This window comes from Ochotona princeps, chromosome 10 (assembly GCF_030435755.1).
Source record: "Ochotona princeps isolate mOchPri1 chromosome 10, mOchPri1.hap1, whole genome shotgun sequence".
Classification (NCBI taxonomy): Eukaryota; Metazoa; Chordata; class Mammalia; order Lagomorpha; family Ochotonidae; genus Ochotona; species Ochotona princeps.
This window is the reverse complement of record NC_080841.1, coordinates 23,351,172-23,379,101: the sequence shown is the minus strand read 5'-3', so window position 1 is coordinate 23,379,101 and position 27,930 is coordinate 23,351,172. Positions and strand designations below refer to the sequence as shown.

Below are 27,930 nucleotides of genomic sequence, written 5' to 3'. Positions count from 1 at the left end.
AGCAGAGTGGAGAGCAGGCCCCCTAGTGCGCAAAGCTTTTTCCCACACAATAATGCCGTATCCAAACTGCTCTGTCGTCAGTCCCTCATAACAGAAAGGGGAAAAAGACACAGGTAGTGATTTCATAGAGATGATTTCCTAAAATCACTTAAAACAACTTCTATTGTTGCAGTCACTTCAGGACAGCATCCACAGTTCCATCCATTCAACATGGATTTGCTGAATGCATCAGCATCTTAGACATAAGGTTACAGGTAAAGTCCAGACATACCCAGTAACGTCACAGAATGCACACGACAAGTTAACAGATTAGGCAAGTCAGAACAAAGAAGGAGGCTGTCTTAAGATAATGGGAGGACAGAGCTTCGGCAATGTTCATGGCTTTAACAGTCCCAGACAAATCTATCTTTTGATCTCCATAAGTGTAAGACAAACAGGAATGGATATTCCTTTTGGATGTGAAGAAAGGGGTGGTTCTTAGGACTCCACCAGGATATGGCACAGTCCATACCAGGAACTTAGACTCAACTCTTCCTGTACAGCGGTGCAGTGGGTTCTCTTAAGGCTAATGGCCTTAGTAAGGCATGCTTGCTTCACTTTCAGGATGCAAGTGGTTGGAAGCGGGATAATAAGGTGCACAGGATGGTAGGGGAGGGCAGGTAGAGGAGGAAGAATATTCAAATAAAATGATACAGTATTTCTAATATAAGTAATGAATAGGTCCATTTCAATGACAGATCTTCCTTCACTAAGTTAATAAAACATTTGTTATATTACACAATTACGAATAAACATATATTAGGTATAATTTCTTTAATGTTTTAGGTCTAATATACCAACAAAACGAATATACAAATACATCGCTGTTTTGTTGCAACTCGTCACCAACATTTCTGCATTTTGGTATCCAATCCTAATGAATAAGCTGCATCTTAAGAATCGCTGAGAGATAGCATCCACCATCCAACTCTCCCAGATCATGCTGCAACTCTCTGATCTCACAGTGGATGAATACACACTGAGTATACCTTTTGTGATCTGCTGCCACCAGCTGTCGATTTAGAGGACTCTGTGAGATTTTCTTTGCCTTCACTTCCAGGGAACAGTGCAGGCTTTTGCACAGCAAGGCGGGGGCTCGTCCTGGTAGCCATGGTTGTTCTCCGCAGGATATATGGGCTGGTCTTTCCTGTTGGGATGTCTGCAAACCCTGAGGACAGAAAAGCTGACTGTCAATACTGCCAGGTCCAATGGAAATGACCTTCACTATGTAAATTTAAAACAAAGACAAGGTAATTCCAAAACAACCCTATAGAAGTTATTTAAAAAAAAAAATCAAATACACATAATAGGCAAAGTGGGAAGAGAAACATCTTTCCTACTGATGCTTCTTCAGTGTGAATATGTTTTACCTTGTATTTTTTGACAATCCAAAGCATATCAGCAGGCCTTATTGTAAAGCTTCAATTGGAAAAGAGTAAAATCGCAAAGAAGGGGTCAGTGCTGCAGCAAAGTAGGGAAAGCTACAACCTGTGACGTGGAGCCGCTCCACTTCTGACACAACTACCTTATACTGGCCTGGGAAAGGCAGTGGGTGCTTGGGCCCCTGTCACTGATACAGGAGACCCTTAGGAAGCACCTGTCTCTGTCCTGCCAGTCCCAGATGCTATAGCCATCTGAAGAATGAACAAGTGGGGAGGATGGGAAATTGGGTGGGCCTTCTCCCTTAATACCCCCCTTTAAACATGAAGGAAACAATATGGAAATAATAGTCTTACCCACTTCCCTATAGCCCTTGAACCTTTTTATCCTAATTAACTATGTAAAGATTGTCAAAAATATAATAAAAAAATAGATTAAAAAAAAAGAATGAACAAGTGGATGAAAGATCTCTGTCTCTCCCTCCCTCTCTGCAGCTCTGGCTTCCAAATAGTTTCTTAAAGAAAAATATGGATAGTACGACACAATTTTTAAACAATGTTAAAGAAAAAATAAAAGCAGGCCAGACTTTTTTTTTCAAGATCAATTTATTTTTATTGGAAAGGCAGACATACAGAGAGAAGGAGAGACAGAAAGCTCTGCCTCATTGGTTCACTCCCCAAGTGGCTACAATGGCCAGAGCTGAGTCGATCTGAAGCCAGGAGCCAGGAGCTTCCTCCAGCTCTCCCACACAGGTGTGGGGTGCCAAGGCTTTGGGCCATCTTTGACTGCTTTCCCAGGTCCAAAGCAGGGAGCTGGATGGGAAGTGGAGCAGCTGGATATTTCCTACATGAATCCTGACACATGCAAGGCAAGGATTTAGCTCCTAGGCTGTCCTGCAGGACCAGCAGGCCAGATATTTAAAGGAAGAAAAAAAAGTGGTGACAGCTACTTCAGGCAACCACTGCCACGTTAGCCCAGGCTGGAGACTGGCCTTCTGGAGGGTGGTTTCTCAGTCATTCCCATCATTCCCCTCCACGTCAGGCACTGACATGGCCTGATAGGCAAACGGAAAAAGGCAAAGCCCAGCACATTAAGACAGCACCTCACGTGCACTCCACAAGGGCACTCAAGACTAACCAAAGCACTGTTGTTTTAATCCATTAACACAAATAAAATGCATCGATGAGACACACGTAACTATTTGGGGGCTATAGTCAGAGTGCTACTCAAGCAAACTATGGCAAAGAACCAGTTTTGATTTTTGATAGAGGAGGATGAGCTCCAATCTAACAAAAAATGAAAGAATGATTTTTATATAACAGAAAAAGAAGAAACAACAGAGGAACCAAAAGATTCCATGTCTACCTATTGCAATGCTAAATTGCTTTGAAGATTTCTACATTTTTTTACTTAAAGTTTCTGAATTTTTTTTTAATCTTTTACCAGTAATAACCAATTCATAGATTGGCACTAGACTCTAGTCATACTTGGGATAGCGCCGAGTTAAAAAAAAAAACATGTCTGGTCAGTTGCCCGGGCCAGGGAACCAGGGTACCAGTGACACTGCATCCCTTTCCAGCTCACTCACTACTGGGGATGGGCAAGGCTCAACGTGGAAAAGTACGAAGGCTGCCCCTGCCTTGGGACTCTTCTGAATAGCAACTTCAAATCCTAAAATGGGTTGACGGTATTTTTCAAACACACCAGCTCTTTTCACAGCGTAACAGAAGTAGCTCAATCCTAGTCATTTTCTCAGAACAGAAATGAAAACATACATTGGCAATTTAAAGGTGGACCATGGTTTCTGAAGATCAATTAGGAGTGTTACACAATCATCTATAAAGTAAATGTTTCTGGGCCTGACACGACGGTTCAATGGCTAAATCCTCGCCTTATATGCATGAGGATCTCTTATGGGGGCCGGTTCATATCCCATCTGGTCACTTCCCATCCAGCTCCCTGCTTGCAGTCTGGCAAAGCAGTCAAAAATGGCCCAACACCTTGGGACCCTGCACCCCCGTGGGAGATGTGGAAGATGCTCCTGGCTCCTGGCCTCAGATCGGGTCAACTCCAGGTGCTGCAGGTCACTTCCACAGTGAACCAGCAGATGGAAAACCTTTGTCTTTCTCGCTGTAAAATCTAACTTGCTAATAAAAAATAAATTTTAACAGAAAAATTAAATGGCTTATATGTGAATTTGTATATAGTACTTCAAAAGAGCACAGATAAGTTTAAGTTGGGCATACCTTTTTTAACAACTTCTGGAAGTCCTTCAGGCTCAAACTCAGTGTGTTCTGTGTCCTCTACAGGGTGAATCCTTTTTGCAACTTTCCGACTTTTCTTAGAAGACATCTCCGGGGTGGAAGGTATTGATCCTCCCCCAGGTTCCCAGATCCCACTGGACCTTTGCCTCTTGCCTGAAGCTTTCTTCTGGCCAGATAACTTCTTTTCATCAACAGAGGGGACTGGAGACGGTCCCGGGACAACTGCATTTAGCAAAGGAGACCTTCGGAGACTGGGTTTAGGTTGTTGTGAAGTCAGACGAGCAACCTGTGTTTCCAGCATCTCTTTGGCTTGCTCCAACTTTTCATGAGTTATAAGCAGAGAACAGTATTTATCCAAGTATTCATCTGCCTCCTTGGTTTTTTCCTCAAGAGTTTCTTTCAGTTCTTTCATCTCAGTCATTAATTCATCCACATTATTAACATTTACAATAGTACCTGTCCACAAAAAAGTGACATATCACATGTAATTTGATGCTCATACACACTTAACATTAGTCATTTTGAACTAGACGATTTTTGATTTGTTCTTTATGCATACATTCTTATAGTTCAAATGACTTTTATTTGGCACGTGTCGTATCAGGTACTTTTTCTAGTAGAATATATGTTAGTTTAAATAAAAATACATTCAAATATCAAATTCATATTTTTAACCTAACTCATTCAACTTTATACTAGAATTTGCTTTATGAAATCAAACGAATTGATCCTTTATACCTCCTATTTTCCAACATCCATTCTTTCTCCCATACATTCTAATACAAGTGAATAAACAGACTTCAGACAAGATTTTAAAATCTCTGCTATATGAGTTCAGGAGACAAGATGGAACCCGTGACAAGGCAACCCCAAACAGGCAACTAAACTAGTGGAGGTAAGATCAGAGATTTGCAAAATAAGGTTAAGATGACACCTTCTATCTGGCATGGTTGGCTTTAAAACTAGCCACTAATTACTAATTCTTTTTTGATTCAGCCTACACACCCAAAACCTAGCTCCAAAATGGCATCACACTCCTTCTATCTCGCCGACTATGAAAATGGACAAAGATGAATGCAGAATCAACTATTCACAAATTCTGGATGCCAATTCAGATGCCAATATGACGTTGACGGTTAAATTACCAAAAAAGCACATCACCATGAAAAAAATCTCAGATCAGCTCACTAGAAAAACTGCCATTAGCTATTTGTCTCTTAGAACAGAGGAGTGGTCGTTCTACTTAAAAAAACAGGCTTTATCCCAAATTTTGTAATGATGGCATGGCTAAGTACATTCAGAAATTGACACCAAATGTAAGCACAGAATTCAGAAACTGGCACCAGATAACCACCAAATATCAGCGTACAGTGACAGAATACACCCTAAGCCTATTACCTCACTATCAGAGAACAACTTGGCTAGTTGGACCCAGCTAACAGTACCTGATTTGTGCTTCTCCCGGGTAGCTTCAAGTTGAGAAAGCTCTTTCTGCAACATTTTCTTTTCCTCCTCCAGCTGCTTACAGGATTTGAGCAACAACTTTATCTTCCCCTGGGCATGTTCATTTTCCTTCTTCAGCTGATTTACACATTTCTGATTGTTCACCTAGACAAAAGCAATCCCATTTAAGCTTTCAGTTTCTCCATCTAAGCATATGGAAAAACAATTGAGTTGTAACTGGGAATCATAAACTGGAAATTTAAAAATTATTCTATTCAGAACTTCTTAAGATACACAAAACAATTCTCAGTTTCCTAAGTCTCCCTAATAGACAATGTGGATTTTGCCTTAAGTGTTGCAAGTGTAACACAGTCCTTAAGAAAACAGGCTATGGTTCCTCCTGGGTTCCCGATAGCACTAAACGATAGAGGACGGGATTCTGACCATGACATAAGCTCAGCATTATTCCGCCCAAAGCCGGTCAAAGTTTAGTGCACCACAGAAGATCTTACAAAACCAACAAGGAGATCCTGGATACCCAGTCGCCGCAGCATAATCAATCTTACTTTGTTGCTTTGTGCTTCCTCCAACAGTATTTTTAATTCTTCCGTTAGTTTCTCCTTCTCTGCATTGAAACCTTCTTTCAGCTCTGTCGTTTTCTGGACCAACTCCTGAATCTCCCTCTGCTGCTCAGCTTCCCTCAAGGTCATTGTGTTTACCTGAAATTGAAACTTTCATTAGGACATGCTCTTGGTTGTTTGTTTTGATCAAATTGACCACTCGGCTACAACGGCGTGTTCAGGACATTTACCTCCACCTTTAGCAATGACGTGCAGCCTGGCTAATCTCCACTACTAATCCACTCAACTAATATCCTCAAAACCAGTAAGCTTATCATTCTTCTCAGCAATGATCTAGTGACAGACAGCCATCAGAAAATGAATAATAAGGACAGATAATATTACTAATTCCTAACATCTTTCATCAAGCTATTAATTTGAATTAAACTTAAACATCAGAATTTTGTATGAGACAGAATTAAGTTTTTATCAGTGCTTGGACCTCTATAAATCCCCTACTGCCATACTAATCCATAGGAAACATGCCAAAGATTAGTTAAACTCTGTTGAAGTCCCATTGTCTGCACTTACTCCTTGAACTTGAAAAGCCTAGCTTAGTTTATCTCATCCCTACACTCACTGCCATCTCTTGAACATGTGTGAAATCTTAAAGTCTCGAAAAATATCATGAAGATAAATTGTATTTTCTGAGTCTTATTATTCCTTCACTGGAAAATTAATGATAAAATAATTTGAAATAACCTTTCCCACATCAGTAAACATATTGGGCCAAAATTCAATCGTTAATAAGTGAGCCTCTAACAAAATAAGAGACCATGAAAAGAGAAGATACACATATCACACAATCCAAGGCACAAAATCCTCAAGACACAGCAGGATCCTTCCTGACCAAATTGATGCCCATTATACTTCTGACAGTAGTAGGAATCAACCGGAGAGGAGGAGGTTACTATTCTGATACACTGCAAGAGAAGGAAATAATTAAAACCAGGAATGCTATGTAATCCAAAGCATGTTTTTAAGGGTTTATTTATTTTTTAAATTTAGAGTCACTGAGAGGAGAGATAGATCTTCCACCCACTGATTTGCTCACCAAATGGCAGAAATAGCCAGAGCTGAACTGGCCCAAAGCTGGGAGCCAGGAGCTTCTTCCTGAACTCCCATCTGGGATCAGGGTTCCAAGGCTTTGGGCCATCTTCCAGTGCTTTCCCAGGTTACAGACAGAGAGCTGGACAGAAAGTGTAACAGCCAGGACTAGAACTGGTGGCCATACGGAAAGCTGGCACTAGCAGGCAGAGGATTAGTTTGCTAGTGCCACCATGCCGGCTCACTAAGCAATTTCAACATCAAGACTAAAATCTTTCTGGAGCAAGCATTTGGCACCCAGGTTAAAACGCACTCTGCAGGGCTGCACATTACAGCTTTTTTACCTGAGGGCCTGACAATGACATGGGTGACCCAGATTGGGTTCTGGGTTCTAGGTTCCTGGTTCAGCGCCAACTATTACAAGCATTTGGGGAAAAAAATTAGCAGATAAGTCATCTTTTTTGTCTCTGTTCTTCAAAGAAAATCTTTTTTTAAAAAAAACAGCTGCCTTCCTCCCTTCAAAAAAACAATAAAAAAATTTGGTCTAACCAATGAAAATATCGCATATGCCTGTGACGGAGCAGTTACTACCAGAGCTTGACTTGGAGTACCCTCAGTTCAAGGCCCCACAAGCCTGAAGCCTTCCTAAGCATCTGACCTGGTGTGACAGACACTGCCTAGAGGGAAACACAATTCATACAGTGATTTGCCATGCTCATGGCAATACCTTTACATGCAAATAAATAAAGCCGCTTACTTTTTCAGCAAAGGACGTTTTTTCCATCCTTGCCGTTTCTAGTTCCTTCTGCAGCTCTTTGTTCGAGTTCTGCTGTGCTTGCAAGGAGTCCTGCAGAGTGTCACTTTCGCATTGCAGCCTGTGGTTCTTCTGCTCCAATTCCACTGTGAGAGTCTCGATTTCCATTTTCTGCTCCATCAAAAGTTGTTGCTGTCTTTCCACCTGGGCCAGCTTGGAGACCAGCCGCTCCTGGTCCTGAACTTGATCTCTTAGCTTCCCGATTTCTTGCTCCTTCTTCCCCAGAGTCTGTTCGCTGTCATCCACTTTTTGCATGAGACCATTCACAGAAGACTGCAAAATAACGTAATTATTTTTGCTCTCATCAAGGTCTTGTAGCAACCGAGCTTTCTCAAGTTCTAGAGAGTCTACTTGGCTACTCAGATTCTGTCCTTCGGCCTTCCAGGTGTCTCGGTCATGACACAAGGCCACCATTTTCTCATTGAGCTCTTTGAATTGCGTCTGCAGCATCTCCAATGCAATTTCAGACTTTTCCTTAAGCTGTATTTTTTCTTGCTCCTTTGCTTGCAATGCATTTTCAAATGAAGAGTTGAGTGTTTCTAATTCTGATACTCGCTCTTGCTCCTTCTCTAATGCCTTGGTCAAGCTTTCTTTTTCTGACCTTATATGGACAAGATCTGATTCCACATCTCTCAGCTCTGAGGCCATCTCTTCTACCTTGGCTTTTAGGGCCTCGGCCTCTGCTTTGGAGTTCTTGACCTCAAGAAGCACAAGCTTTTGATTTTTGGCCGACAGTTCTAGTTCTTTCTCTAGGTTCTCAACTTGACCCTTAAGCAAACCTGCGTGAAGCTCCCTTTCTTTCAGTTGTTCCAGGACCTGAAGTTGTTTCTTTTCACCAGCTTCTATTTGTACTTTCAGCTTTCCCACGTAACTTTTCAGCTGCTGTACTGCCTCCCTTGGCGAGTCCAGGCCTTGTGCTTGATCCTCCCAAGTCTCTTGGTCGTGACACAAGCCTGCTACTTCCTCACTGAGCTCTTTTAATTGTGTCTGTAGCATCTCCATTTTAGCTTTACACTCTTCTTTTATTTCTATTTCTGCTTGCTCCTTTTCTGCTAACAGACTTTTAAATGAAGAGAGCAAATTACCTAATTCTGATACTTCACCTTGTTTTACCTGCACTTGTTCTGTCAGACTGTCTTTATCACGCCTTACTAAAACAAGATCCAATTCTAAAGCTTTCAGGCTTCTAGACGTTTCTTCTATTTGTGCTTTTAGGTTCTCTACCTCTGCTTTGGAATTCTCAGCATCAAGAATCACCAGCTCCTGGTTTTCTTCAGACATCTGTAATTCCCTTTCAAGGTTCTCAACTTGATCCTTCAGCAAATCATTCTCGCGCTCACTTTCTTTCAGTTTCTCTGTGACATGAAGGTGCTTACTTTCATCCGCCTCAATGCGGACTCTCAGCTTCTCGATGCCTCTTCTCAGCTGATGTACTTCCTCTTGAGTGGAGCTCAGCCTCACTGCGAACTCACCTTTCTCCATTAAAGCAACCTCCAAGGCCTTGGAGGCAGTCAACTTTTCCTGCTCTACCTCACTCAGTTTGGCCTGCATGCTTTCAGATTCCCTAACCAGTGATTCTTTCTCTTTATTTAAAAGCCCAATTTGGTGTTCCAGCTCACACTTTATCAAAGACAGTGCCTGTAAGCCTCTTTCTGAACTCTGCAGCTGCTCCTGGAGGTGAGCTTTATCTTTCAACCACTCACTCTCATCAGAGGACGACGTTGGAACACAGCCAGTTTTGTCTTGGAGCTCGGCCTTCTCCACCTGGATGGGATGGAGACACTCGGCATGGTGAACCTCCAGTTCTTGCACTTTCTCTCTCATCTTCTCAGACGTCTGATCCAATGCTTTCTTTTGTTTCAGCACAGTTTCTAATTCTCCATGAAGCTGGTTTCTCTCACTAGTGACCATGGTGAGTTCTTCTTTCAGATACACAATAACTTTCTGTTTACTGTCATTATCTTTTTCTAACTGTAGCTTCTCTGCTTGAGCTACTTCTAAGTCCATTTTCATGGAGAGGGCCTGCTGCTCAATGCTAACTTTCTCAGCCTTAATCGTGTTCAGCTCATTTTCTGTATCAAGCCATTTATCTTTCCAGTCACTGCCCACAGTCACCTTATCTCCAACAACTTCATGTGAAGACTTAACTGTACCTATTTCTAAATCAGAACTTGGGTCTTCAGAAGTCTCTGCACTCTGGGGTAACTCATGGTTATAAGATAAGGATTTCAATTTTTCACTTAAATCTGACTTTTCTTTCTTTAGTTCCTCAACGACTTTTTCCAATTGTGTACATGTTTCAATATTGGTTGTCAGTTGTATTTCCTGCAAATTGAGCTTTGAATTTAAATCTTTTATTTCATTCACCAAACTTTCAGCATTTTTGTCTTGGTCCTCTATGGTATGAAGCAATCTCACATTCTCATTTGAAATCTCCTTAATCTGCAATTGGAGGGTCTCAATGGTTACTTGATTCTCTAGGAAATCCATAGGTACCAGAGCATCATGAACAGAAAGTGAGGATTCAGGAACGCATCCTAAGCTGTCCTGGGCATTGTCTTCCCCTGGAGTCTCGTAACTGACTCCTGAGGACTGCTCCCCAGTCCACTCTTGTGTACGCCTGACCACACCAGTCCCAGGGAATTTCTCAGTCTCTAGGCTTGGGTCCTGCTGACGATCTTGATCACAAGTAGGAGTGTTTTGCTTAGATATTATTTCTATAGTTTCGGGATTATTCTTTTCTGATTCTTTTATGTCACAGCTATTGTTTTGGCCTTGAAGAGCCTGTAAAAATAACATGCAGTAAGAATGTATTTCATTTTTCAAGAGGAATCAAGATAGAAATGTCTTAATTATTAAAGAAACTGACATCTGGTCTCTGCTAAACTATCTTTTCAATGGCATCCTTTCTCCATCCTCATTGCTCAAACATTCAACACAATTAAACATTCAGTAGGTCTCTCCTATATGCAAGGGTAAAGGATTTATCATTAAGACAATCCTGCCATTATTTTGTAAACTAAATTGTAACACATTTCTCATATTTTCTTCCTTGCTAAGAATATTGTTGTCAGTCTACACAGGAAATATCTCATGACTACCAAAATAGGAGTCCAACAAATTCTGTATAAAACATTTATCTTCCATTTTCAGTAATCACACTCATGGCAACAGCCTTAAGGAAGGTAGTAACATTTAAGGACCACAGTCTCAGTACAGGGACAACACAGCATTTATGTACATTCTTGGAAAAATTATATTTGAGTCTCACTTCCTTCTCATCTGTAAACAGGGATTTACAGTTGAAACTGCCACTACATGATGAACTGGCAGTCATGTCCTCGGTACCTCAGAGAAGTAGACAAAGGGGACCAAGTGGGACTCAAATATGGCCAAGTATTATTAATATTATCACTACCAGTTAAGCTGATGGACCAGAAATGAAAAAATTATATAAGCAACTCATCACATATCCAAGCAAAAAAAAAATTTCTGTAAATGACTTATATTAAATCACAAAACTATACCACAATCATTATGAAATTACTCAAGAATATATAGCTTGCAATAATTTCATAACTATAATATTATTATACTAAACCTGAAAACAGCACATTATCATTCATAAGTTAACCCAGAATAAGAACCTACACATATTCTAAAGACCTTCTGACTCCATAATAAAATCTTCTCCAAAATTTGAAAACATCATAGGAAGTGTACATATAACAGCATTTAAATATGATTACTATAAAAAAAATTTATTCCTCAAATCTTGTTATTTATTTCCCCAAAGTTCTGGTTTACTTTGGAAAAAAGTTCTTTTATTTTCCTTTTATTTCCTTAAACACTAAAAATACTCTAATTTAGGTTTCATATGGATTTCAATTCAACATGTATTGAGTACATACACTAGATGTGTAAACAGAGAAACAGCACATAAATCTTAGGTACTTACTTCTTCTAGGTCGGTACCAAGCAAAGACCGAGAACTCAAGTCCAGTCTTTGTAGCTCAAGCCGTGCAACTTCAAGTTCAAGGGACAAGTGTTCCGTTTGCTTCCTTTCTGCCACCAGTTTGGCCTCCATCTCCAAAGTCACAGTGGTCAGCTTCTGTTGCCACTGCTCATTTTCTGACAGACACTGCTTCCTAAGGCAGGCAAGTCCATTCTTTTCAGCCCTCAGTAACTGTTCAAGCTCTTGAATATCCTTATTTTCCATAACCCCTTGACTTTTGATTTTCCCTTCAAGATTCTTGAGGGACTGCAAGTGCAAGTGACAAAGAGTTTCAAGCTCTTCCACAGTCCTCACTGGGGCAAGAGGGGCTTCTCCCATGGTCAGGTTCTCCTGCACACTGCAGCAAGATAACTCATCTACATTAGACAGGTTTGCTGAAACACTCCCATCTAAGTTATTCAGATGAAATGACTGTCCTGTCTGTTCTTCGCAAAAAGACAATTCTCCAAAATTGCTAAGCCTGGGGCTATGGCCAAAGAACGACCTCTCCTTAGGTCCCAGCTTCATCTCTTCTGTCAAGTCACCTTGAAAGTTTCTCAGGTTCACTGGCAACACCGAACTTTCTGTCTTTGAGCAGTCAACGCGGGACTGGAGCTCTGACATCTCAGAGCTCATCTGACAGTTGTGACCACGTGAAATTCTGTGTTCCCTTTCTGGAGATGAGACTATGTCCTGTAATTCAGCAAAGTGTATTGGGATTTCTTTGCTGGATGATGTCATGCTCTCATAGGAATTATCCAAAGGATTCAAGCACGTATAATTCTGCTCATTTTGTTGATCACTAAACTTACCTTCTGGCCTTTTTTGCACTAATTTATCTTGAAGAAAACCATTTACATCATTTAATATGTTATCTTCATTTACTGGTTTCTCTTCCTTTTCTGCCATTTTAGTAGTTGCTGTGACACATTCTGATCTTGAATCATTCAGTTCATGTTTCTCAACCAGCATGTCATTCATCTTTTCCGGATTCCCTGGCTTGTCCATTGCTGTCTGCAGAGAGCACTGCAGGTGTAGATTGTCACTCTGACTTGTTGACAACTGATGGGGCACTGAAATACACTTTCCTTCTGCATCTACTTCACAGTCTTGAAGGTCACTAATTTCTCGTGACTGACAGTACTGCACATTTGCAGTTTCTACTGGTCCTCTAACTATCTGTAATTCGTGCTTCAAGCACTGTTGTTCCTTTTCACTTTGTTGAAGCTTAAAATCTGGATTTCTTATAATAGCTTCTAACTGAATCATTTGTGTGTAATAACTGTCCACACTGTTTCGGGGAATGTCTTTAAGTTCCAGATCCATTGGAAGTTGGAAACCACAGCTACCTACTTCATTCTCTCTCTCTTTCATAGAATCCCTAACTGGGACCAATTCCAAATTTTGATGCTCATGCAGAGGTTTGAACTTACTCAGTCGCTCATTCTCCTGCAGTAAGTCATTAACTTCCTTTTGCATCTGACTCTGTCTGTCCCTTAAGCTCATAATTTCTTGCTTCAATCCATCAGCCTCGTTCTTGGAACGGTTTTGGAGATCTGTCATCTCAGATCTCAGCTGCCGCTCCACCATCTCCAATTCCAGTATCAGTTTCTGGTTTTGTTCTTCAGCAGAAGCCAATTGTGTCAAGATTTCTTGGTGTTCCTTTGTAAACGTGTCCTTCAGCTGTTCCAACTCATGTTTTCTGCTGTCGCAGACAATGGTGCATTCATTTAGCAAGGATTCTAATTTCGAGTTCTTTTCTTGTGCCGCTTTGTATTTTACACTGAGATCTTCAAAGGCATTTCCAGTTTCTTCACATCTTTGTAATAAAGTAAGTCTTTCATGCTGGTACTGAGCAGCTAACTCTGACAGAGTTTTCTCTCTTTCCTCTATACAGTTTGACAAATTCTCACTTTTTTGGAGCAAGATTATCTTCTCTTCACTCAAGGTTACATTAATTTCCTTGAGGGTCTGATTCTCCTGGGTCAGCACTTCTATTTCTTTTTTATTTAGAGAAATGACAGAATTCATTTCCTTTTTCTCTGAGGTGAGGGATTCAGATAAGAGCTGCAGCTCCTTTAGAGAGTCTTCAAGTAAACGATTACTCTTCTTCAACTCTTCCATCTCTGCTTCCTCGGTTTCTAATTTGTCATTCAAAAGTCGCAGCTCTTTTTCCTTGTTTGCGAGAGCAACCAAAGTTTCTGCAACAGCATTCTGATGAGCGGAAGTGTCTTCCTGCAATCTGCTAATGCGCTGACTTGTTTCAGCCACAAGGCTCTGATGCATCTGCTCTGCTTTACTGAGGTTTTCTTCTATCTCTCCCTTGATGTGCCCCAACTCCTCAAAACGCTTCTGCAGATCTGAGTTCATCCGCTTTTGAGACTCTAATGAAAATTCAAGTGAAATGACTTTATTTTGTAAGAAGGATGAATTTTTAGGACTTTGGTCTGCTTCTAAATGGCACTCATCTCTTTCAGAAGGCACAGTTCCTGGTTCTCCCAATACCTTTTCAAAGGACTTAGTCACTGCAGGCTGTTGTTCCCATGCCAGAAGACTTATCCGACGATCCTCACTTGTTGCCAACGAAGGATCCTGAAGGCTCTCACACTCATCACACATGCGCTGGTAGCACTGGTCATCAGCCTTCATCTCACTTGAAAATAACTGAAGTTTGTGTTCCAGAGCTTCAACTTGTCCAGTAAGCTGAGAAGTCTTCAAGCACATATTTTCTATTTCTTTCTTATGCTTCTGATCTGAAAACTCGGCTTTCTGCTGTAGTTCTACATAAGCTTGCTTCTGAGTCTCTATCTCCATAGACTTGCTGTCTATCACATTGTGAAGGTTTCTGATCTCAACGTTCAGGTTTTCTCTCTCCATCTCCAATGTTCTGACTCTCTCATTGGACTCGTGACTTTTTATTTGCTGTGTCTTGAGGCAGCTTTCTAATTGATTGAGTTTACTCTGCAAGCTTTCCCTTTCTGATTCCATCTGACTGACAAGTTTCTCATGTTCACTTTTCCAACTAGAGAAAACAGTTTTCTCCTGCTTCAATTCCTCATTTTCTTTCTTTTTTAACTCCAAAGCACTCAGTAAAGCGTGAGACTCCTCCTCGATCTTGGCTAACTTATCGTTCAGTCGTTCAATGTGATGCTCTCGTTTCCGCAAGAGATCTTGAGAACAGTCTCGCTGCTTTTCCAGGTCAGCCAAGGTAAGCTTCAGTTTATCCAAAGTCAAACAGTTTTCTTGCTGGTTTATTTTTTCCTGAAGATTTCTTATCGTGGTTTCCTGAGAGGCATTTTTGGCTATTGAAAAACAAAACAAGAAGTTTTAAATACTTAATGTATGAGAATTACAAATTCTCAAAATAATATAAAGAAAAAAGAAAATTCCAACAAACTAATAGCTCCTGTAGCCCTGTCTGTAAAATCCGCATGGTTGCTAGGATGCCCCTGGGATCACCTAACTATATGCACTAACACACAATAAGAAAAATGGTTACTTTGGGGCCATGCTGCGGTGCAGCACATTCAGTTGCTACCTGCAATGCCAGGATAGCATATGATCACTAGTTGGAATCCCGGGACTCTGCTTCCAACCTAGCTTCCTGCAACTGTATCTGGGAAAGCAGAAAATGGTCCGAGTACTTGTGCCCCTACTACCCATGTGGACAGACCAGGATGGGCTGGCTCCTGGCTTCAGCCTGGCCCAGCTTCAACCACTATAGCATTTGAGAGGTAAATCAGTAGATACAAGATCTCTGTTTTTCTGTTTTTAACTTTGCCTTTCAAATACATATTTTTTAATTTTTAAATTTAAAAATGGTAACTTTAAGGAAGTAACATATCAGTTAATTTTCTTCTTATAAGCTTAGATGTGATCATATAAAATACCAAGAGATTCTTTTCCTAAGCATTTGAATTTTTCTTCTCTATCTTACTATATGTTTACATTTGTGTATTTTCCCATTCTTTGGGAATATTTACTCAAAAAGAGAAAACTAGGACAAGACATCACTGAAGTGAGAATATCCCACTTGTCTCCATAGTAATTGTTCACAAGGTTTTTTTCTTTCTTCATGTATTTGAAAGCAGACAGACAGTTCCCATGAACTGGTTCCCTCCTCAAATATCTGGGAGTCAGGAATTGGTCCAGGTGTCCTCCACAGATGGCATGGACTCAACTCTCAGAGCCATCACCTGTTATCTTCCAGAGTAAGCACTAGCAGGAAGAATTGGGAGTGGGACTGGGACTCACACCAGGCACTCCAGCATGAGATATGGGCATGATAATTGGCAGGCCAAATGCCAGCCCAACCTCTGGAAAATTCCCACGTCTCAGAAAACAAAACAGCTCTTTCATCAGTTTAACCAAAAACCCAGGATGTTACATTAGGTCTGCATTTGAATATTCTTGAGGAGCAACAGCACCCATCATCTCACCCTCTCACCCCCTCAAGTGGGGATGCTGTCTGTACAGGAAAATATGAAATTTCCTCAAATACCACAAACCAATGGTTTTCTACTCAACAACTCTACTGTACCCACCAGATCCTCCCTGTCAGGATTAACCACACCATTTGCATTCAACAGCGAGGGGAAGGCTTCATATTCTTCAAGTAGAGAAGACAAGTTGACAACACCAACCACAGATGACATGGGTGGGATGTGTGATGATCTCAGATGTCACACACAACGAAAACAGTACGTGTTTCTAATCCAATCATCCCAGTCCACTACTGAGAGGTGAAGACTTAATGACACACTGTCACTGGGGCTTTAATTTACTTTGCTTTCAAGGATCCCGAACAATGACACTTGTGACCAACACTGATTCCTTCTCTTACAGTTTCCTTCAAGAGACTAAATACAGGCATTTTTAACTGTTGCCATGGAAAAATGCAAAGTTATCTAAGGGAGACTGGAATTTTCAAAGCAAAATAAGGGAAGTGTGGCACACACATCACAGACCAGAGTTAAAACATTCTAAATTAAAAAAAAAAAAAAAAAAAAAAGACACTCTGGATGTGCAAATACCCAAGGAAAGAAAAATCAATGTAAGATAAAGACATATGGAACAAATAAATAAATATGGGACAAATGGTAGAGTCATCTGGTACACATAGCATAATTCTCTGGAAATAAAGTAAGGTAATAAAATCACTCAGTCAAGCAAGTCACCAACAAGCAATGGCCATTAAGCGCTTAAAAAACATGCATTTAATATAGGGTTTTTCCATTATAAGGGAGACAGTAACGAGCAGGATGAGCAGTCTGGATATACCCAACAAACACACTTGAGACCCAAAGAACAGCACTCCCGGGTGAGAGACAGAACAACAATTTTGCTTTGTGTGGAAAATATTTACCCTCTGGTTTCAAAGTGCTGCAAACCAGGCATTTGGGGACTCAATATGATCCAATTAAAATATGTGCAACTATCACGCTGGAAACTAAAGTGTGGAAGAGGGAGAACTCCACATCAACTTCAAATATCCTTTTGGGTGAATCTGTGGAGAATTCAAGTAACGTTCTCTTTTGTGCTGATGCCATCCACCTTCCCTCCTGGGGAAGAACTCCTAGTTAACTCTAAAACACTAAGTTTTCGCACCTTTGATCTCTTCAACCAAATTCTGGCTCTGGTTTAAACACTGCTTGACCTTCCTGAGCTCCTCCTCAAGGTGGCAGGCTTCTCGCGTCTGCAGCTCAGACTGGCTCTTCAGCAGCCCATTTTCCTTCTTCAAGTCCTGAAAAAACATTCAGACTGGTTACAATCAAATGCTCACCAAATTACAAATTCTGGCTTCACAAGGGTTCCTGACAAAAATGTTTATGTATCTCATTAGAGGAAGGATCACACAGTCCCTTTCTCTTGTTACTGTTCTTCATTTATTGATTTGAAATGGAGAGAAAAACTGGAGCTGGGCCATGGCACAGTGGGCTTCGCCTGTCTGCAGCATCAACATCCCGTGTTGGTGGCAGTTCATATCCGGGCTGTTCCACTTCTGATCCGGCTCCCTGATTATCGCCTTGGAAAGCAGCAGCTCAGGTCCCTGCCTCAATGTAGGAGGAGACCCAGAAGAAGTTCCAGTCTCTTCTCTTCGGATCAGGCCAATTCTGGCTACTACAGCCGTGTGAGAAGTGAACTGACCTTTCTCCGTCTCTCCTCTGTTACTCTGCTTTTAAAATAAAAATAAATCTGAAAGAAAGAGAGGAGAAGGGGGTGGGAACCAATTGTTTCAACTACTTGGTTCACTCCAAATGCCTGCTACAGCCAGGGCTGAGCCATTTGGGGAGCAAATCAGCAGCTGGAAGATTAACTCTCCTCTTCTCTCTGTAACTTTGCCTTTCAAATGCCTTCAAAAAAAAAAAAAGATTTATTCATTTTTTATTAGACAGGCAGATATACAGAGAGATTTTTTTATTGGAAAGGCAGATATACAGAGAGAGGATACAGAAAGATGGACTCCACAAGCGGCCACAAACAGCCAGAGGTGAGTCGATCCAAAGCCAGGAGCCAGGAACCTCTTCTGGGTCTCTCGTGTGGGTGAAGGGTCAAGAAGGGAGCTGGATGGGAAGTGGACCAGCCTGGATATGAACCACTGCCTATATGAGCTCCCAGGCATACAAAGCAACACTTTAGCCACTAGGCTATTACTGTGCCAGGCCCTCAAGTGATTCTTTTTTTTTTTTAATAAAAAAAAAAAACTTTCAGACAGCACATATGCCCATTAATGAGGAACAGAAGAAAAAGTGTATTTGTAAGATCCACAACAATAAAATCTCCCAAGTTCCTATCAGATTTGAATGATAGAACATAAACTTGGGAAGATTTGATGTATTAACCAAAAAAAAAAAAAATCATATGACAAGATTTTACTTTTTATTACAAAACCACTTTAAGGTTCGTCGTTAGGGGAAACTTCATCTTTATGTTCAAACTTACCTTCAATAAGTAAGAAAACCTACCATGGAAATCTACAATGGTAGTATTGTGGTGCATAGAGTTAGTTTGCTGCCTCAGACACCCACAGGGAGCACATCAGCCAGGAACTAATTCCTGGCTAACGTGACTGGGAGAGCAGAAGATGGATGGTCCAGGTGCCTGGAGCTGATGAGGCCCTGGGTTCTCTGCCCAGTCGCCTGGGGCTGATGAGGTCCTGGGTACTCTGCACTTTTGACTCTGCTTCCTGTCAATGCACCCGAGAGGTGGCACACTACGGCCTACATAGTGGCTTTCTGCCTCTCAGGCAGATCGGATGGAGTGTTTGACTTCTGGCTTCACCTGGCCTTAGCTTTGGCTGTTGTAGATATTTGGGGAGTGAGCCTGCAGAGAGAGATCTTTTGTTATCACTTTGCCTTTCAAATAAATCATTTTTTTAACCAACAATGAAATATTAGGAAATTTTAAGTATAAATAAGACAGACTCACTGCCATCAAGATACCTGCCCCAGTAAGGGATGACGAGACAGCAGTCCCTTAGCGCATACCAGGGTGTGCAAAATACCAAAGAGACACTAGGTGTGCTGCGGTCCAGGCACCAGAACTAACACTAGATGTGAAATCTGGGTTTACTAGGCGTAGAAACGGGTTCTGCAGGTACCATATCAAGTCCACACCCAGGCATCAGTGTTCAACAAAGCAGCAGAAACATATATGCAATTCTATTATATTCGGTAGAGAAATCTAAGTTTTTCTGAATCTTAAACCAAGCCATGTTAACATTCCAAATAAAAATTTTTGCTAACTAACTACATAAGCCTCCCAGACTAAACATCACAACCATTCTGTCCAGACTTAAACTTCATTCATTTTAGTCACTGATACGTAATAGTTCAAAAACATTACATACCCCACTCTGGACCACAGAGAACTAGCCCACATGATTGAAAACTGACAAAACCAAGTGGATCACATTTTTGAAGGGAAAAAAATGTATAAAGCTACTTATCTTAAAACTGCACCTTAAAAATGTTACAAGTATCTCTCTGAGAAATACGGGGAAAATGTTAAATCTTAAAGAAACAATTACGACCCATCCTCCAAAATCCTACTGCACTGTTAGAAAACAGATGGCCCTGGCATCGCTTGTTGGAAGGCTGCCTTCAATTATCAGTCTGGTTACTACCGGCAGATGGGCATTGATGCAGCAAAGCCAAATTCAAGAAGAGGGAGAATCTGGCTGGTAGAATGTACTTGAAAACTTGCTGGCAACTGCTCTGTTCGTGTATATACATTCGTTTCATCATTAAGAGCAGACAGAGTCCGTTGTAGCTATTATATTCCTCGGCCTCCTGTGTCCTGATCCTGCCTTCTTCCTTCCACAGCTAAACCCATGCTCTATCAAATTAAGATATCAATCAAAACTAAAGGGCCTCTTCAGATGATCTCAAAAGTGAGTGGCAAACACACCAGCTAGTGTCAAATTTTGCAAGGAATGATCACGAAAGGCACCACAGTACTATTGATTTAAATCATCATTATTAAACTGTAGAAACTATTTTATTCAGGCCCAGAAAAACAGCCTTTCAAATGAGATCACAAATAAAAACGCCTTTAAAATACTTTAACAAGAGTAATGGAGCATTAATAATGGCATTTCTTCCCAAAATTTAGTAGTAACCAGATCTCCATGAACAATGCTAAGATCAGGCAAATGAGAACATCAAAGAGTAACTACAATGGAAATGGGTTAACTTGGTATGCTGCATTTTACATTATAAGAAGTATGCTGACCTTTAAAAAAAATATCAAGTCAAAACTAGGAAGACACTGTGCACAAAGTTGGGTTTATCCCAGTAGACAAAAACGTAAGAAAAAGCAGAAAAGGAATCAGGAAAGAGGGGAAATTGATGTTCATGAATCTGTTGGTTTCTATCCATCTCTGTCCATAACAGGATATTTAAATGGATGGAAAGCTCAATGGAAAGATTAACATCCTTCTCTACTCTGGCATTAACTTCGTAAATATTTGTCTCTAACGAAGAAATATTCAGCCAACCCTGGACCCAGCAGGCTTATAATGCCACAGTTATGACTAACCCAAGAATTTTAAAAGGCCAGAATTCAGAAAATGAACATCTGAAAATGGATGTGCAGGCTTTCGTCCATCAGCAATTAGTTTTCCACAAAGCTACAGCCACTTAAGACTTGATTGGGTAGCTCATTATCAACAATGAGTTAAGCATACAAAGATATATTCTCCTAGGCATCTCCTGCATCATCATATGATTTGTGAAACTGGGCACTTCTCTGGAAAAAAACACAACAGAAATCCCTATTACCACAAGCCAGCACTAGAGCTTAGCAAGTAATTCCACACAGATCAACTTCTGTTTAGGAGTAGCAAGGGAGGCATCATTTCCTAGGGCCAGACAAAACAAATTTCAGATACTGTGTGGCATTTCATGATCCCATCCATGAATATAGCTTAATATGTCCCTTGCCAGGGGCCAAGTCTATACGCATGAACAAGGGTAGATGCAGAGGAGGCATTTTCCTCCTTCTACCTCATCATTGCTGCCCGCCCGGCCAAGTCCTGTAGAACACTTAGTGCAGCACTAAGTGTTTCCTACTCTTGGAAAGAGCCCCAAGCAAGTTTTTCCCTCATCCTGCCCATCAAATAATGGTGTTTCCCTGCCAAACCCCAACACTACAGGTGCTGGCACTCAACATCAGAGGAGCAGCTTTTCTAGATATGCCATTCACTCTGGTATTAAATGTTAAACTTTACCCTTGATTGGACTTGCAAAGCACATTCTCAATAGCGATCGTTTTTTATTGTGAGCAGTACACTAGTGTGCCACACGCAGTCAAGGACAACTGTCACATTACTTTGGCAAATCCTGTAAGTGTGCTGAACTTGTTTATATTTACTTTTACATTGCATCTGTACTAGGTAAAGATACCAGAAGTGGTAGGGCAAAATTGTAAACCCAAAACATCCGTAATGGCCTGTCATGATTTTCTATCTGTAGGTGACAGTAGGTAACGCTTCCCAGCAAAATATCCTAACAGCTGCAAAGACCAAAGCAATGAACAGTCACACTGCAATAACCAACTTGTGCCCAACACTTCATGCATGTATTTAATTTAATAATTGACATGTCTTGAAATAGAGAGAATTTTATTTGTGCCTGGAGGCAGATAAGGGGCAGCCTCAAAGTCACTGACTCAAAATCATACAGCAAGTTGGTAGCAGAAAAGCAGTGCAGATGCGCCTTCTACAACTACCACCACCATTTTATCACTAAACTAAACCACCACTCTAACTGGGTAAACCACTTATCTGACCCCAATGTAAAATGCAAAAACAAGCAAAACCCTTTGAAATACTAATGTTATTCCGGAAAGAATATATAAGCAAACACGAACATAAACAAGACAAACACTAAATTCATTCCCAAGCCCTGTGCTGGGGACACCCTCAACTGCCCTCATTTGAAAACTGAGACCCGGTGGAGTCTGGAGTTACTGGACAGTCTACAGCTGATTAGCCAGAATTTGGGGGGATGAACAGATCTTCAAAGGCACCTGCGAGACGATGACCAGGTCACTACTGCGCCCTGGCCAGACAAGCAATTTTACAAGTATTTGGACCCTCTTAACCAGATGATTGTTTGACAAAATGTTTCTACGAGGCAGCCAGTCGATGGCAGGAGAGCTCCTGGCTGAAAGGGAGGCTCACAGAGGGAAGAGCTCGATGCCAGTCTGCCTGTGGAAATGTTAGCAGAAGCATCTGTTAGTTGGTCCCCACTGGCCAAAAGGCAAACATTTGTTTTGTTGAAACAAACACTTCCATTTAAAAACGTTTGCTGATGGAACCATCATCTGATGGGAGTCACTTTGGTTGTAGAGCTGTGGTCCCTGACTCCAGCCTAAATTTCCCAATGCAGCCTGCTCCTTTGCAATCAACTTTGTGCTACCAACAGATGTGCTTGGTTTCCAAGCATGCTACACTCTGCAAAGAAATGAGGATGAACATTTAGCCATTCCTCACATGGATAAGTATCTGCTCTTTAAAGAGAATTTTTAAAGATTTATGTATTTAGAAAGAGTTATGGAGGTTGGGGGAGAGACAGAAAAATCATCCATCTAATGGTCTACCCTCCAGGTAGCCAAAGTGGCCAGAATCAGGCCAGGTCAAAACCAGGATTTTCATCTAGATCTCCCAAGCTCACGAGTCCTCTTCCAGTGCTTTTCCTAGGCCAGCAGCAGGGAGTCAAATCAGAAGTGGAGCCACCAGGACATGAACCAGTGCCTATACAGGATGCTGGCAGTGCAGAGCAGCTTAACCTACTTACCACAATGCCGACCCCAACAACGTATTTTTTTTTTTAATCCTTACTGTCTTTAATCTTTACTGCCTAAGGAGTGACTACAGAATATTTAAAGTGGGAAAATATTCTTTCGTGCAATGTATAATGGAGAAGAAACTTGCACGGTTCCTCCATTGGGCCCCTTCCTAAATTACAGTGCTGACTGATGGTTTTATTGAAATTGTTTCAGTCTATTAACTGTCCTTTAATGCTACTTGGTTAAGCCCTTTAATATCAACTCCAGGCCACTAAACAAATGCTGAGACAAGCCAGAGTAAGATGCCCGGGGTACAATCTTATCAATAGAAGTAGCAGGGCACCCTCTCAGATCATGCAATTTGAGAGACTGCCTCTCACATTCTGCAGAATAAAAACAAATATATAAAAACCATGCCACAAGGGCTTTCACGTACAGAGCATCAATATTAGTGCTCACCGGTAAAGCCAGAATAACAGAATCACAGCTATCTGATGTTTCACAAGAATTTTAAATCTAGAAATCCTTGATCTGAGTCATTCTCTTATTCACTTATAAAAGCCTTTTGAATGACCCAAAAAACCCACCCATGCGGCTGGTGCAATGGCAGAGCAGGTTAAGCCCCGCCTAAAGACTATTTCATGTGGGTACCAGTCTGTGTCCGGTTGCACTACTTCAAATTCAGCTCCCTGATTATGACCTGGGAAAACAGTGGAAGTTGGCCCAAGTCCTTTTGGCCCTGTACCTACATGGGAGACCTGGAAAAGGCTCCTGGCTTTTGGCTTTGGATCAACTCAGCTCTGGCTGTTGTGGCCCTTTGGGGACTAAACCAGTGCATGGAAGACTTCTCTGTAAAATCTGACTTTCATCAAAACAAAAGTCTTAAGAAACCCATGAGAAAGGGTTTTAAATAATACACCCATCAACCATGAGAAAATTCATTCTTTCTTCCATCCTTGCACCTCTCTGTTGGTCTAACACAGTCTAAGGAGCATGTGCTCTTAATTCAAGCCATGCTTTCCTATAACCACTAACCAGTTGTTAGTAACTGTATTAGAATGCCGAGTGGAAAAATAAACACATCCTATGCCATAGGAATGCACAGAACACTTTGTAATATTAATATCAATTTTTTTCTGGGAAACAGAAGAGGACACACAGCCAGAGTAAACTCCTGGCAAACAGTGTGGGAATTCTTCACCGCCCATGCTTGGTGCTGCAAAGAAGGAGGCTGAGAAACACGGACAGCCCCTGACTCACCTCGCTGCTTCTCCTCAGCTCGCCCTCCTGACTCTGACTCGCCTGCAGCGCCTGCTCAGTTCTCTGGACCTTCTGCTGCAACTCACCCAGCTGCTTTTCCAGCTCCCGCTTTACTGATGTGCCCTACAGAGAAACACAAAAGTGCCGTTGAATGTCCTTTACTTTTTAAATGAATAAAAAGAACATGGGATTTTAAGAATTAAGGAGATTTTGCTTAAGACAAATTTGTCACAGCTAAATATCAAATTTAAAAACAGGGTAATGCGAGCCTGGCATTACTTTGCAATAGCACAGGAGATAGAAGAGGCTGGGTTGGGGAGGAAGCCACAAAGAAAAAATATAACCATTAAAAAAAGTCAAATAGGAAACAATATTCTAGAAGTTAACAGGCTGGGAAAACACATTTTCTGTATCCATGAAAGAATAAAAGTGTCATAACCATCATTAATGCAACAATAATACTAAGGATATCTAGAATTCAACTTATAAAAGAACAAAACAATTCAAGAAGTGAGAGGGAACAATATTTAGCAACAAAACTGCACAGACACTACAAACGACTACTAAAAGGAATTATTCCAAAGATGAATGAACTAAAAAAAGGACAACTTTCATTTTTTAGCTAGTAAACCAGGATAAGATGCAGACAGGACTTCTCATTCACATGGTGGAAAAATAAGCTGCTAGAGTTCCTGTAGAGAAATCCAGCAGGATGTGTCAAATGTCCAACACATATGGTTCATGCAACCAGCAGTTTCACCTCCAGAGATGAGTCCTGTACCAACACCAAGGCACACCCAGACACCTGGCCGGCATCCTCAGGATGGCAGTCCTACGGTCAATCCGTACCACCAACCTAAATGCCATCAGTAGGGGAATGGCTGAACAAACCACAAAAATCCTCACCCAAAACAACATTCCCTTTTAGCTAAAACAGTAACTCTAATTTGCAGAATGCAGCAAAAGAAACAAGCTTCAATTACACTTGAACATTTGTAAATATTATTTGTGAAAGGCCTTGGATGAAACACATTAAACCATTAGTGTTCTGTCCTGAGTGAGGCGCTGGAGAGATTCTGACCCAGCTTGGAGAGAGGAGCAGTTTGCCCCAAGCACTCCAGATAGAGCGCCACACATATCCAACGTCAGTGAATGCCAGCTCCCCCCAAACACTTCGTTGCACTCCCCATACACGATCCTCCAAGTGAGGCCAAAATGTCCTACACTGTGTTATCTGGAATGTAAAGAGACTCGGTGCTGGAGTTGTGAAACAGCCCTTTAGGCTGCCACCTACAAGATGCCAGCAGTCCAAACAAGTGCTGATTTGAACCCCAGTTGTTCCACTCCTATCCAGCTCCCCACTGGATGCACCTGGGAAGACAGTGAAAGATGGTCAGATACCCAGGCCACTGCCATCCGCCGGGGAGACTCAGATGAAGTTCCAAGCTCCTGAGTTCGGTTTGGCTCAATCCAGGCCAGTGTGACCGTCTGGGAACTAAAGCAACAGGTGGAAGATTTCTCACTGTGTCTCTTCTCTGTGACTGTCTTTCAACTAAGAAAATTATTTTTTTAAAAAGTGACTATGCAGTAAATCTTGAATTCTATAACGTAAAGCAAAAAAAAAAAAAAAAGAAAAGAAATGGAGCTGCAACAGCAGATGAATGCCTGAGACACTGAGGTGACTATGAAACGTGTCGCCCTCTACAGCAAAGTGATTCAGTGAAGAAAAGAATGAGCCCTCTGCCTCTCATTCTTTCTCTAACTCCACAGTTCAAATAAATCTTTAAAAAATGTGGGGAAGGGGAAACACAGTGTCGTGGCATATCATATAAAGCCCCTGCCTGCTATGCCCGCATCCCCTATGGATGTTGGTTTAAGTCCCAGCTGCTGCACTTATGATTCAGCTCCCCAATAATGCACCTGGGAAAGAGGCAGAGGATGGCACAAGTTCTTAAATCCCTATACTCAAGTGGGAGACCCAGAAGAAACTCGTGGCTCCTTTGAGCGAGTCCAGCTCCAACCATTGCAGCCATCTGGGGAGTGAAGCAATGGATTAGACTCTCCCTTCCTCTCTTTGTAACTCTGCCTTTTAAATAAAAGCTATATCCAGCGGTGCTTCCATGTTGCAGGCAGGTACTGTGGCAGTGGTTAAGCTCTCGCTTGGGACACCTCACTCATACCTGAGTACCAGATCAAGTTCTAGCACCCTCACTTCGGATCCAGCTTCCTGCTAACATGCCTCGGAGACTGCAGATGAGAGCCCATAAACCTGGGTTCCTGTCACTGGCACGAGACCCCTGCATGGAGCTTCTAGCTCCTGCCTGCCTCAGTCTTAGCTATTGTAGTCATTTGGGACGAACAAGTGGGTAGATGATAGCTTGACCCCTTTCTCTCTCTCTCTCTCTCCCTCCATAACACTCTGCCATTCAAATAATATAAATCTTTAAAGAAAAAAAAAAGGTGGGAAGCAGAGCACCCTGAACTCAAATTGGCACTCTTTATGGGATTCTATTATTGTCAGGGGCAGCTTCATTTGCTGGGTCACAATGCTGGTCCTCCCATGAAAACTCTTAAGTACCTTCACATATACACACATACACAGACACACAGATACATACACAAATCTGTGCATGTATGAACAAATTAAGGCAGTTTTAATGTACTAGCTTAAGGCATAAGAGAAAAAACTGAAAATGACATGATAGTTTGACCTTAGATATATGGAGGATAGGATTGCCATTTATTTGATTTAGGAAGAGTAAGGGAGAAGCAGGTTTGAGAAACACATCAGGAGTTCAACTATTAGCATGCCAAGTCTGTGGAGTCTCTTCTATGCAAAGCCAATACCAAGTACAAGGCCACAGGCCTGAAGTTCAGCACCAGCACCCAGGCAGGTGGTGTAAACTGAGAGCTGTCATCATCATGTGGATGAAAGGTGAAGCCTGAGGATTGTTTCTCAGATATTTAATACATGAAGTGGCTATTCAGTGCTTTCACTATTTGGAGGCATAAGTTACTTGGGTCAGTTCCCATTGGCTCTTACCAGAACAGGGTAGACCCTCTACAGTCTTACAGATGTGCAATCCTACCTCACACCCTGCTTTTCCCGAGATGAGAAAACCAACAGCCAAAAGGAGTGTAGTGTGCTTGCCCGTCTCTGATAAGCAAGGGAAATGAGGACAGAGCTCTTTGTTTTTGAAGGTATCACAGGTCAGCTACAGCGCCAAAACAACAAGTATAAAGCAAAGAGGGGAGTATTGAGGAGAAAGGAGTGAAGGGACAGCCATACTTTCTCCAGTTCTGCCTGCAGGAGGTTGTATGTCTTCTTGGTTTGCTGCAGCTCCTGGGTAAGCTTCGCTTTCATCTGAGTGTACTCTTGGTCCAGCGTTTGGAACGATCGTTGTTGACGACAGAGCTCCTACAAAACAAAGGACATGTGCTCTGACCAACCAAGCTAACATAGGAATCCCAGGGTCAGACAAAAACACCCTACTAAGCCACGACATAATCAAAGAGCTGGAGACAACAGGAAGGCAGGCAAGCCAACCTCTCTACCACATGATAAATGCTATCGGTCCAAGCACTGGTTCCAGCAATCAGTAATCCAACCCAGGGATCGGGACTGGGGGAGAAGATCATCAGCTGAGTATCTGGGAACAAGCCTGTCCCTGCCTCACCCCACCTGCACATTACTCAACTCCACTTGGAGGGTCAGAAGCAGGTGAGAAGAGCTGAGCTGCAATAGTCACAAACACTCCAACACAAGGTTTAAAACAT

The 27,930-nt window shown here is 41.6% G+C and overlaps 1 protein-coding gene across 1 annotated transcript in view; it reads right to left on the bottom strand.

The window, feature by feature from the left end:
• The window catches only part of CENPF (centromere protein F), a 52,206-nt gene that overhangs the window by 5,114 nt on the left and 19,162 nt on the right, over window positions 1-27,930 (bottom strand). The window contains exons 9-17 of the mRNA XM_058669183.1: window positions 27,443-27,571; window positions 24,154-24,276; window positions 17,209-17,344; window positions 11,566-14,903; window positions 7,551-10,391; window positions 5,693-5,845; window positions 5,129-5,291; window positions 3,666-4,139; window positions 1,029-1,207 (exon numbers count right to left, since the gene is read on the bottom strand). Coding sequence (XP_058525166.1) covers window positions 1,029-1,207; window positions 3,666-4,139; window positions 5,129-5,291; window positions 5,693-5,845; window positions 7,551-10,391; window positions 11,566-14,903; window positions 17,209-17,344; window positions 24,154-24,276; window positions 27,443-27,571 — 7,536 coding nt within the window. The remainder of the gene's footprint in view (window positions 1-1,028; window positions 1,208-3,665; window positions 4,140-5,128; window positions 5,292-5,692; window positions 5,846-7,550; window positions 10,392-11,565; window positions 14,904-17,208; window positions 17,345-24,153; window positions 24,277-27,442; window positions 27,572-27,930) is intronic.